General features: G+C 43.8%; 1 protein-coding gene across 1 annotated transcript; it reads left to right on the plus strand.

Moving 5' to 3' along the window:
- Positions 1-2,363: 2,363 nt before the first annotated feature.
- LOC119281839 lies at positions 2,364-8,867 on the plus strand. The gene is made up of 2 exons (XM_037562259.1): positions 2,364-4,483; positions 8,551-8,867. The coding sequence occupies exon 1, from the start codon at positions 2,419-2,421 to the stop codon at positions 4,084-4,086; it is 1,668 nt and encodes a 555-aa protein (XP_037418156.1). The 5' UTR covers positions 2,364-2,418; the 3' UTR covers positions 4,087-4,483; positions 8,551-8,867.
- The last annotated feature ends 4,695 nt before the right edge of the window (positions 8,868-13,562 follow it).

Genomic DNA, 13,562 nt, shown 5'->3' on the forward strand with positions numbered 1-13,562 from the left:
TCTGTCCTAACCTTCGTTGTCCACCAGCACCGCCCTCCCGAGCGGCGAATCCTATTGGACGCCCGTGTGCGTCCAGTAGCGATGGCTTCGCTGAAGATTTCCTCCCTGGCGGAGTGAGGTGGTCCAGCCCACGTACGGGCATCCACTGCTTGTTCTTTTTCAGTCGTTGTCCGCTGCTCGGGTTTTCCCCCTTTTCTTCCAGTTTTGTGTTTTGGGTTTTTTGTTTCTCCTTTTCACATTTGCTTTTTCTTATGGTTTTTTCTTCCGGTCTTTTCTTTCTGTTTATTTATTTTTCTTCTCTTTTTTGTGTATTATACAAAGAGTTCACCGTGTCTTACAAAAATGTTCATCTCACATATAAGGAAATGTTCATTGTATATTAACAAAATGTTCAATCTATTTAAAAATTGTTCAGCATATATCACAAAAAATTTCAATGTGTATTTGAAAACATATTCAGCATATATCACAATAATGTTCAATGTGTATTAAAAATTGTTTAGAGTATATTACAAAAATGTTCAATGTATATTTAAAAATTGTTCATCATATATTTAAGAAATTTCAGAAAATGTTGAATTAAAAAATTCTCAAAAATTGTTCATGTTTTTAAAGTTTATTAGAACTTTCAAATTTGTTCATGATAAGAAAATTTTGTTGACGTTTTTTTTCAAAAAAATGTTGACTTTTAAAAAAAAGGACATGGCGCTCTACCTGGGACTTATTGCTTAGTGCTTCGGTTTTTAGCCAATCTTAGTGCCTCCGATGCGATTACGTGCCAAATCTCGGCACGGCGTTGCTGATTTTCCGGCCTGGCTCGATCCGCCGGCGAGGGCGACGCTTGGAGCTCGCCGACGCTGATGGGGTGGTGGTGGATGCGCGAAGCTGGCCCGACGAAGATAGGGTCACGGTGGGTCAGATGGTGGTATTCTTGCGCCATTTGGCACGTATCACGGCGGCTGACCGGTGGGGCGAACCCGGGGTGGTTTCCGAGGTGAGTAATGGCGACAGGGGAGGGGGAGAGAGGTTATTAGGCCGACGCATCGGCTCTCCGCCACTTCCCCCACCACTTCCTCTCTCACAGATCTCATCCAAAACCGCCACCGCGACGCGCCGCTCCCAGAGCTAGGGTTTGATGACGACGAGCGAGCAGTAGATGTGGGCGCTCGCCGCCGGCGATGAGGTGCTGATGGGGAGGCTTCAGGAGATCGACCGCTGGTTCCCGACGGCAAAGGCCCTCAACGACGCGTCCGAGATAGTGAGAGACAAGCTCAGGGGAGAAGAAATCCTCCGTTGCTTCCCCAACTACAACCGCCAGCCGGCGATGGGGGTGCTTCTCTGGGCGATGCTGGAGGCGGAGTCTCTGGATCCGGAGCAGAGAGAGAAGTGGAAGGTGTTCCGCTCTCTCCGTTATCGCCTGATTCAGCCGCCGGCGCCGCCGCCGGTGCAGCCGCAGGCGCCACCGCAGGCGGTGGTGATGGGTATCCCGGCTCCTGGATCCAGATGGCTTCCAATCGAGATCGAGGAAGACAAGGTGGTGGCAGCGACGCCAAGGAGCAGGGCCAAGGCCAGGGCGCCAGCGACTCCAACCACACTTCCTCGCCGCTCCCCTCACTTCCCGAGGCACTCGCCTCACCTCCTTGCCCTTTCCCGATGCCAGTAGGGCGCTCGCCGGCCGAGAACCGTTTCTGGTTACTAGCCGGCGAAGGCTCTGAGGCGGAGGAGGAGGGGGAGTCCTCTGTCTACTCTGCATGTATGTATCCCAATCCCAAATACTTGGTATCCACTGCTTCAATTGAGGTAGATGATACTAGAATTGGGAAGAAAAAAAGGAAACAATAGATTCCGAGATGGTAGCAAGAGGGGAAAAGGGTTCAAATCCCAGAATGCAGATGACTGCAAGGGAGTTTCTGAGGATGTTGATAGTGTGGATTATATGAATTATGAAAAGGGGAATAGGAGAGAAATCATTTAAAATTATTGCAGAAGTAGTAGTTTTAATGCACAGATAGTTCATAATCACATGAAAAAGGATAAAATTCGTCCTATCCCACCTTGGTTTGAAGAAGATGAGGTTGATTTTGGAGAACTAGTAATTCAGGAAACTCCCATTGGGGCCCTTTGTGCTTCAACAGAGGAGGAGGGGGAGAAAAAAAGAGGAGGAAGAACTTGTGAGACCCCTGATTAATTTTGGGGGCTCAGTAGGTGAAGATTTAAAAATGGACTTGGATGTGGGCCTGGCCTAGTGGAAGCCCAGTGGGCTTGATAGCAACCCAGCCCAGGAAAAGGAGGGTGGGCTGGCAGGTATAAAAGTGGGTGAGAGGGAGGGGGTAGAGCAATTCCATCGTGTAGGGTTTCCCCCTTCTCCTCCCACACCGCCGCCAGCAGGCAAAATGGCTGGAAATTTGGGAAGAGGATATGGAGGTCCTAGATTCAATCGTGGAGGTGAAGGAGGGTTTGCTAGAGGGAGATTCAACTACAGTAACAGGGGGGTGGATGGAATGGAGAAGATATACTACAACTGACAGATTTGGCAGTTTTGGAAGAGGAGGTGGTAGATTTGGTGCTGGGAATGAGGGTGGCAGAGGAGATGAAGATGAAGACGAATTCGCCGCAGAAGGAAGGGAAGAAAATCTGATTTGGCAAGCTAAGACAGGAAAGAAAGAGGCAGTGGAAGATATGATGGGGAGAGCAAATGGTGAGGGAGACAGCTCTGGAATGGAGAAAGGTAAGGAGAAAGATACGATGATCCAGAAAGAGCAGAGTGCTCAGCAACAGCTACTGACCTCTCTGCTCTCTCAGTTAGTGCAAGGACTAAGAGGAGGGGAGAAAGAGATGATAGAAGGAGCGATTGGAAAATCTGTGGAGGTTCAGTCTGGTAGAGATGGCATGAGGAGAGAAGAGAAAACCAGAGATCCCATGCAGAAAGCTGACAAGAAAAGTGACCAAGATCCAGTGATGGAGATGAAGAAACAGGGGGGGAGAGGCAACTGGCAGTTGAATTTAGATGAGGGCAAAAAAGGAATGGAGAGACTTAATAAACAAGTCTGTGGTAAATGCAAAGACCCAAGACACTCTACCAGAGATTGTAGAGTAGGACACTACTTGATATGTGGAAGGGAGAACCATATCACTAGTGAATGCAACTTGCTGAAGCAAATGAAACCAGTCCCCAAATATGTTGGATATGCTGCCAAAGGGCTGGGGATCCTATTGGTTCAAAGCTACAAAGATGTGCTTGTAGCTGAACACACAAATCCCTTAGGTGTGGTGATCATCAGAGAAGGAAATATCAATGAAACTGAACTCACAAAGGCTATGGAAGAGATGTTTTATTGGGGATGGCAGTGGAGAGTTAAGGAGTTTGGGGAAAATGGTTTCATGATGAGATTCCCCAATAAGGCAAAACTGGTAGAGATGGCTAAATTTAATGATTTCAATTTGCTGGGGACAGGGGTGGTCATTAAGGTCCAACCTTGGTCCTTGGACCATCAAGCAGTGGGGAAAATGCATACTGCCTGGGTTAAGCTGAGCAAGGTGCCTGACTGTTTTAGACACTTCTTGGGCATTTGTGAAGTTTCTGCTGCAGTGGGGCCTGTGTTGGAAGTGGACATGGATACAGTTAATGAAGAAAAAGTTAGGGTCAAATGTGGAATCAGAGATGTGGAAATAACTCCACCTCAAGTGGAAATCGCTGCCCCTGATCTACTCATGTTCAGAATTGGTGTAGAGGTGGAGAAGGTGGTGAAAATTGGCTGGTATAAAGAGGATAAGAGGAAAAATGAAAACACACATAACCTAGAAGATGGAGATGGAGAAACAAAAGATAGAAAGAGATTCAGGGTAGAAGATACTGAACATAAAGGCATTACACTGGGATGTTTGTCTCTCAAACAAAGTGAGGAAGTAGATGGAAAACTGGTCAAAATGAAAGCACAATTAGAAGAAAGCATGATGCAGTGGCAAGATGAGATGTATGCTGAGAGAAGGAAGTGGCAAAAAGAAAGTGACATCATGTTCAACAACATCAAGACCTTAGAAGAAGACAAAGCCAGACACAATGCATTGTGCGCTAAAGCTGAATAAAGAATTAAGGATCTTGAGGGCAATCAACAAGCAATACAGAAAAAGATCAATCAACAGCAGGAAGAGATCCAAAAGCTAATACAAGAGGATGTTGACAGGGAAAATATTAAATGGAGCTGGCTAATATGGATCTGGAAGATTATGAGAAGGAAACCCAACAAAAAAAGGGTGAATCAGAGTCTGGAAAATACAATGAACCCACTGACTATAATGCCGGTCGGGAATCAATTGGGACCCTGGGTGAAAAAAATGGTAGACTTACATGGAGCTGAGGTTACAGAGAAGGAGGGAGAGGAGAAAGAAGTGGAGATAAAAAGAAGCCTCGGGAACAAAGGAAAAGAAGACCAGAAAATAGAAGAGATGGCAAAAATCAGAGCCGAAGAAAGAGATAACTATGGTAAGAATTCTGTTTCTGAATTTCTCAACCCCTCCCTATTGCAAATTAGCTCCATGGTAGGAATTGATTTAGGATGTTTCATTGATATGATTGACAAAAATCTGGATATTATTAATAAAATGGAGAAAGCTAGAAGAGATATATATTTCCAAAACATCAAAAGAGAAAAAAAGATGAGGAGGAAAATTCAGGAGAAAAAGTGGAAGAATGCAGAGACACACCAGTATGCATAAATACTGGAGATGTGGATATTGATGGATTATGCTCTGATTTGGATCATTCTGATGCTGAGATTGGGAGCAACAATATAAAAATCTTAGAGGAATGTTCTCTGGAAAGAAAGGTGGCAGAAAAAGCTCACCAGCACTGAACTGTGTGAAGCAATCAATTGGGATTGGGGTGCTGAGAAGGAAAAAAGGGAAGATGACTGATTAGTCTCTAACCTAGGAATAATTAAATTGCCTGGATAGGATAGTAATTTTTATTGAGATCGTTATAAAATCAGAATTTACTCAAAAATGAGAGGTGTTTTTTGGAATGTGAGAGGCATAGTTCAAGATCACAAAAAAAGATATATCAGAGAAATGATCATAGATCAGAAATTGGATTTTATTGGGATTTCTGAAACAATCAAACAAGACTTTACAAAAAATGAGTTACATAATCTTTGTGGGGGCAAAAATTAACAATGGTGCTGGAATCCCCCCAGAGGAATGTCTGGTGGAATCCTAGTTGGCATTAATAAAGAGATGTTTTGATGTTGAACATATTGAAAAAGGACAATATTTTTTAAGAGTACTGCTATTTGACAAGAATATTAAAATGCATTAGAATTTAGTCACAGTTTATGGGGATGCATAGAAGGAAGGAAAAGCTAATTTTCTTGCTGAGCTAGCTAGATTATATCATGACAACCCTTTGCCCTGTTTGGTTGGAGGGGACTTCAACATCATTAGAAATGACAAGGAAAAAAACAAACCTATGCCAAATGGACAATGGTCCTTTATGTTTAATGCTATAATTGAACAAGCTGGATTGAGAGAACTACCTCTAAATGGGAGACAATACACCTGGGCTAATAATCAGGAGGATCCCACATATGAGAAACTTGACAGGGTGTTGATGTGTCCTGCCTGGGAAGAAAAATATCCAATTGACTATTCTACAAGCCTTTGCTAGGGAAATCTCTGACCACACTCCTTTGTTCTTAGACACAGGGGAGACACACACAATCAGATATACATTCAGATATGAAAATGCTTGGTTTTTGAGAGAAGGCTTTAAAGAATTGATGTATAAAACTTGGAATAAAAGATACAGAGAGAATGTGTCGGAGAGATGGCAATTAAGAATGAGAAATTTGAGAAGAAAAGCCAAGGGATGGAATAAACACATGGATGCTTGGTATAAGAAAATCAAAATAGAAATTATCAAAAAGCTGGATGAAATAGATAAGAGAGCTGAGATAATGGGTTTGACTGCTGCAGATAGAACTGAGCAGAGAGAACTTAGAAAGCAACTTAAAAGAATTATGACACAAGAAGAAATGAAGTGGATGCAAAGATATAAAGACAGAGAGATTACAGATGGTGATGGAAACACTAGATACTACCATGCAAAGGTAAATGGGAGGAGAAGGAAAAACAGAATAATTTCTTTGGAACAAGAAGAAGGGATCATAGAAGGAGACCGCAGCCTGATGGAGTATATTACCAAATTTTACAAAAATCTTTTTGGACACCCTGAAGAGTCTAACATATCCCTGAGAGAAATAGAAATGGAAAAAATAAATACACAGGACAAAGAGGAGCTATTGTCCCCTTTTTCCTTAGATGAAATTCATCAAGTAGTTTTTGGGATGAAAAGAAACAAAAGCCCAGGGCCTGATGGATTCCCTGCTGACTTTTATCAAGATTTTTGGGATCTGGTTAAGTGGGATCTGAAAGCCTTGGTTGATGGGCTTGCTAAGGGGGAAATCAACATTGCCAGACTTAATTATGGCATTATTACCCTGGTCCCTAAAGCCAATGATGCCAAACAAATTCAAAAATTTAGGCCTATTTGCTTATTAAATGTGAGTTTCAAGATTATTACAAAAGTTTTGATGAACAGACTGACCAAGTGTGTTTCACCTGTAATCTCCAGAACACAAACTGCGTTTATTAAAGGGAGATACATTATGGAAGGAGTGGTTATTCTACATGAAGCTTTGAACACTTTTCATAGAGACAAAGAAGATGCTCTGATTTTTAAAGTTGATTTTGAAAAAGCATATGATAAAATTAAATGGCCCTTTGTTATACAGATGTTAGAACTAAAAGGTTTTCCAGATAAATGGTGTGATTGGGTAATGGAGACTATGAGAGGGGGACATGTAGGAGTCAAGGTTAATGATGAAATTGGCCCTTATTTTAAAACGTATAAAGGTTTGAGACAGGGAGATGCTATGTCACCATTGCTTTTTGATGTGGCTGCTGATGCCTTAGCTATTTTAATGAATAATGCCTTAAAATTTGATATTGTCAAGGGAGTCCTTAGTAAAGACGATAATAAAGGAGTAAATATGCTACAATATGCTGATGACACTATCTTTCTGATCAAAGATGAGGTGGAAAGTGTAAGAAACCTCAAATTCATACTGGGGGCTTTTGAACACATGTCAGGTCTGAAAATAGACTTTCATAAGAGTGATCTGATGTTGTTTGGAAAAGCTAAAGAAAAATAATTTCTATACCAGGAAATATTGACATGCAAAATGGGAGATTTGGCCATCAAATATCTAGGTATGCCTGTATCAGAGACTAGGATTAGGAACATACACTGGAGTTGTGTAACTAACAAAATTGAGAAAAGATGTGGGTGTTGGCAGGGGAAACTGCTAGGATCTATTGCTGGTAGGATCACACTGGTGCAAGATTGCCTGACGAATATTCCTTTGTTTATGATGTCCTTCTATGCTGTCCCAAAAGGAATCATTAAAAAAGCTGATTTCTTCAGGGCAAGATTGGTTTGGCAAGAAGATGAGAATATTAGAAAATACCATTTAGTTAATTGGAGGGAGTGTTGCCTACCCAAAGAGGTAGGGGGGCCTGGGGATTCTCAATTTGGAGGTGATGAACATAGCTTTGATGGCTAAATGGTTCTGGAAAATGGAGACAGAAGAGGGGATGTGGCAAGATGTTCTAAAAGAAAAATATAGAAAAAATGGATGTCTAGCTCTAGTAGAGAAAAAAACTGGAGATTCTCAGTTCTGGACTAGTCTGTTGGAAATTAAGAATATCTTTTATAAATTTGTGAAGAAAGAACTTGGAGATGGGAAAAACACTAGATTCTGGGAGGATACTTGGGTGGATGACAAGCCTTTAAAAGATGCCTATCCTAGAATTTATGATATTTGTTTCGATCACAAGATTACTGTACATGAGGCCATCCAAAAAGGATGGAAGGGTTTCAAATTTAGGAGGACGTTGTATGGGGAAACTTTGGAGTTGTGGAATACTCTAAAAAGGAGATGTGAAAGAATTAAAATGAACGAGGGAAAAGATAAGATTATCTGGACCCTCACTGCTGATAATAAATTTTCTGTGAGATCTTTATACAAGGAATTGATTACACTAGGGCTGAAATTTCCACAAAAATACCTGTGGAAAATCAAAGTTCCTGCGAAGATAAAAGTCTTTCTGTGGTAAAAATAAGAAGAGTATTTTGACTAGGGATGTCCTACTCAAAAAAGGGTGGAAGGGGGGGGAAAGGGTGTGTGTTTTGTGGACAAGATGAATCAATTGATCATCTGTTGTTCACCAGCTCTGCGGCTTCCTTGCTTTGGAGCTTGGTTAGATGTGTATGTGGTCTGAAGACCATTCCTTTAAATGTTAAAGATTGTTTTGGGGGGTGGGTAAACAAATTTAGCAAAGAAGACAAGAAAATGGTGATGGTTGGGGTTTCTGCCTTATTCTGGGCAATCTGGAAAAGTAGAAATGCAATTGTATTTGAAAAAAAGGATAAATGATCCTTTTCATATAATCAAACTAATGAGTCGATGGTTGGTTGATTTGTCCATTTTGCAGATAAAGGAGCCATCAAGAAAAATGCTGGAACTGGGTGCAAGAGTACTAGAACGGGCAACAAATGAGGTGTACACAGCTGGGCAAGGGTGGCGGATCAACGTGGCGAGGCTCCCTGGATGAACGGCTGCGACATTTCCATGTTGTTGCTGCTGCTGTTCTTAGTCTTCTTGTGTCTATTAGCTCTTAGTTGTTACTCCCTCCGTCCCAAAATAAGTGACTCAAAAGTGAGTCAACTTTGTACTAGTTACTTTGTTGTCTCTCTTTTATGGTTTGTGGAAGACTTGTTATGTGCTGGGCCTTGCTGGTCCTTGAAGTTCTGGATGGCTGCAGCCCTTGTTGGCCTTTTGGTGGGATGTATGTTGTGCTGGTAGCTGGACTTGTTATGTAGTGTCTATTACTCTATCGCTGTAAGGGTGGTTTTCAATAATGAAAATCGGAAGAAGGCAAGCCCTTCTTTGATAAAAAAAACTGGCTAACAACGCCGCTCCCCGGCGCAATGTCGGAAGTTCGATTGCGCGTTTTTGCCATTTGCCAATGGGCAGGCCTGTTATGCCGCGCCCTTCAGCGAAGGAGCTCTCCTCCCGAGCGGCGCAATAGATGCACTAAGATGCTCTATTAGAGCATCTCCAATAGCCGCACAAAATGAGCGCCGCGCCGCGCCGTAAATTTGGCCTTTTTAGCACGCGCGCAAGCGGTAGAGTGGTTTCAGCCGACGCGCAATAAGCGCGCGCGGCATATAGAGTTGTGCACGCAGTCCGAATTGTCATCACGCGCTGTGTATTTGGTTAGCCCGCTTCCGCGCGTGGGACACTCGAGCACTCGCGCCGCGCCACCTTCGCCCTGCACACGCCGCCGTCGGCGAACTGGCCTGATGGACGCCCGCGCCGGCACCCCCCTCACCCCTTCCTACAGCCGCGATCACTCCGCCATCTAAATTGTTGGAATGGAAGAAGCACTTGTTTTTTTGGACACATCTATGTTCAATGATACGCAAAAGGAGTATGTAGAGTAAACTAGAAAAGCGCAGCGAAAAGCAAAGGCACTCAAGTGTGAGTATCAACGCGCCGTTAGTACGACGCCGCTGGTGAATTCAAACTACCAACATGCGGGCTAGACGCTGGTGAATTCAGACTACCAACATGCGGGCTAGACGCTGTTAATCTGTGATAGCTAGCAGCGTACAAAGCGATCATGGAAATAAGGAGCCACAATCGCTCGTCAGCCAAAACTTTCGCTCTCACACACGGCCCCTCCTTCTGTCCCAACAACGGAGTGGTGCTAGCTGCCCTCACTTGACTTGTAGCAGGATGCCAGATCCCGATGGCACCGCTAGGGCGATATACTTGGGAATGGCCTCCTGAATAAGGCGTATCTAAAACGGGTCGCCATCGTCGTCACGGCTCCATATCGTCTCCAGCGACATAAGGCGAAGCACGCGCGCCTTCTCTAGGATGTGGAGCACGAGCTCTAGGGAAGCAAAGTCTGCATCGAACCCGATGATGATGTCATCCTTTAGGCTATGGTGCGGGAGCCCTTGGTGCTTCCTGAAATAGCCACCCGCTGGCTGCTGCTGGTGTTGTTGCCGTCTATATCTTCTCGCATCGAAAACCAGTGCACCATGCATCACCTACAGACATATACAAGCAATGTGATCTGCTAGGGCCTCACGTCGAAAATTGAGATTAGGATTTGTCACTCCGTGTATCGAAGAGGTATCTTTGGGCCCTCTCGATAATGCTCATCACTATAAGCCTTGCAAGCAATGTGACTAATGAGTTAGTTGATGGATGAAGCATTACAGAACGAGTAAAAAGACTTGCCGGTAACGAGATTGAACTAGGTATGATGATACCGAGGATCGAATCTCGGGCAAGTAACATACCGATGACAAAGGGAACAACATATGTTGTTGTGCAGTTTGACTAATAAAGATCTTCGTAGAATATGTAGGAGCCAATATGAGCATCCAGGTTCCGCTATTGGTTATTGATCGGAGATGTGTCTCGATCATGTCTACATAGTTCTCGAACCCGTAGGGTCCGCATGCTTAATGTTCAATGACGATTTGTATTATGGGTTATGTGTTTTTGATGACCGAAGTTTGTTTGGAGTTCCGGATGAGATGAGGAGTCCCGAAATGGTCGAGAGGTAAAGATCGATATATTGAAAGGTTATGTTTGGACACCGGAATGATTTCGGAAAGGTTCGGACATTTTCCGGAGTACCGAGAGGTTACCAGAACCCCCCGAGGGATTAATGGGCCTACATGGGCCTTAGTGGAAGATTGGAGGTGGCGGCTAGGTGGTGCCCCCCCCCCCCATCCCAAACCGAATTGGACTAGGGGTGGGGGCGCGGCCCCCCTTTCCTTCTTCTCCTCCACCTCTTTCCCCTTCTCCCCTTATCCGGAAAGGAAAGGGGAATCCTACTAGGACTAGGGAGTCCTAGTAGGAATCCCCACACTTGGCGCGCCCCTAGGCCGGCTGCCTCCTCCCCTCCTCTTTTATATATGGGGGCGGAGGGCACCCCAAAGGCACATCAATTGTTCTCTTTGCCGTGTGCGGTGCCCCCTCCATAGTTTACTCCTCCGGTCATAGAGTCGTAGTGCTTAGGCGAAGCCCTGCGTGGATCACATCATCAACATCGTCACCACGCTGTCGTGCTGACAGAACTCTCCCTCGACCCTCTACTGGATCAAGAGTTCAAGGGACGTCATTGAGCTGAACGTGTGTTGAACACGGAGGTGCCGTACGTTCGGTACTTGGATCGGTTGGATCGTGAAGACGTTCGACTACATCAAACCGCGTTAACTAAACGCTTCCGCTTTCGGTCCACGAGGGTACGTGGACACACTCTCCCCCTCTCGTTGCTATGCATCTTCTAGATAGATCTTGCGTGATCTACGAGGGTACGTGGACACACTCGGTGACGGTTCCAAATGTCATTGCGGAAAGGGGTTAAAAAACCTTTGTATAGCACCTTACGGTACCAGTGCCACCTCTTTGCAAAATATTGTTTTCATATAATTCCACCTATTATCTGCTCCTGTTTTATATTTTGTACTGCCTTTTGAACTCGTTGAGGCTAGATCGTAACTGAAACATGTAGGATTATAACATGTGCATCAACTATACCTTTCTTACCTTGCTTTTGGTATATATTTTTATGTTCATGCTCTATACCATTAATTTTGATACCAACATTACCCCCCTAATAGTTTGCATACTCAATCAATCCATTGGTTGGGAGATCCCTTAATCCTAAACACCTACATAACAAAAAGCCATTTAATTTTATCATATGCCTTTTTAAAATCCACTTTGAAAATTAGAGCACTCTGTTTTAATCACATGGCTCGTGTAAGATCATCACAACTTCCATGATATATCTTCCTTGACAAAGACAGTCTAGATTGGAGAAATAACCTCCCCAGCTACTCCATTAAGTCTATTCGTAACTCATAAGTACTTTTGTAAAAAATATGCTCACATTCAATGGTGGAGCTTCGTGAGGGCGAACCTGGGCCATCATCCCCCAGCAAAAATGTTTTTTTACTACCCCTATGTATTAGCCCATAATGCCCAGTAATTATTTACCACACCTCCTCCTGATGCTTGCCTTGGCCGGAGATGAACGAAGTGAACCAGTTAGCCATCGACCAACTCAATTTCGCACTTGCGACCGCTGACGGCTGACGCCTGAGCATGGGGGTGGGGCACCGGCGTCCGGCGGACTGGCTGCTGTGGCTTGTCGGCTTGGAGGGCGGCCGGTTAGGGATTCAACTTGGACTCTCACTGGATCCTCTGCTCCTGCCTCCTGAGTTGTCTCGTCGCCGACGCGGAAAACAACGGTCAATGCCAGTGAGCAGACTGCCCTTGCTCCATCTCTATCCTCTCTGGAAATAGTGGAAAGTTGAAGTATTTTGATTGATTGATTTTGCGGCTTCTTTCATCTTTAGTTGTGGAAAATTTTAATTAGGTCATGGATTTGCCAATTGGATTTCGTACTAAACAGAAAATTTCCTTTTACAAACGGACGTAGTGAAGGTTAAGGGGAAAACAATTGATGCATTAAAAAAAGTGGTGATTTAGTTGAATGTAGAACTGATGAACCAACAGCTATGAAGATGTTCTTAGGAATGGAGAGCTAATCTGTAGTGAACTGAATATTCCATGGTTAAATAGTACTCACTCCGCCCTGTAAGTTTTACATCCAATGTGAGTACATTGAATGTAATAACGTCTTATATTATGGGACAGAGGGAGTATTTAGTTTCTTTCGTCATGGGGAAGGTTATACATCTAATTAATATTAGAAATGTATTTTGTAAGCTAATGTGGACAACATCAATATATATATTATTATCTAAGTTTTCTGAATTTGCAATGTCTAACTTGTTGTATTCGTATTTTTATTAATGCAAGTTTCGCCCCTTCTGGGATTTCTTTAAAGCTTCGCCACTGCTCAAAGAAGACATATGGGTCTAAATTTCTAGATCTGATTGGCCTCTTTAGTCTTAGGCACCAATGTAATAATACCATAGTTTGGCCTAGAGATATCCAACTCCCCTTTATGAAAATAATCAGAAAGAGAATTTAAATCATATTTAACCAAATCCCAAAAGTGATGATAAAACTCAGAAGTGAAGCCATCAAGACCAGGAGATTTATTGTCGTTCCGTTTTAAACACCACCTCACTTGACTTGTAGCAGTATGCCAGATCCCGATGGCACCGCCGGGGTGATATACTTGGAAATGGCCTCCTGAATAAGGCGTATCATAAACGTGTTGCCATCGTCGTCACGGCTCCATATCGTCTCCAGCGACATACAGCGAAGCACGCGCGCCTTCTCTAGGATGTGGAGCGCGAGCTCTAGGGAAGCAAGGTCTGCATCGAACCCGGTGATGACAACATCCTTTAGGCCATGGTGCGGGAGTCCTTGGTGCTTCCTGAAATAGCCACCCGCTGGCTGCTGCTGTTGCTGTTGCCGTCTATATCTTCTCGCGTCGAAAAC

This window comes from Triticum dicoccoides, chromosome 3B (genome assembly GCF_002162155.2).
Source record: "Triticum dicoccoides isolate Atlit2015 ecotype Zavitan chromosome 3B, WEW_v2.0, whole genome shotgun sequence".
NCBI classification, from domain to species: domain Eukaryota; kingdom Viridiplantae; phylum Streptophyta; class Magnoliopsida; order Poales; family Poaceae; genus Triticum; species Triticum dicoccoides.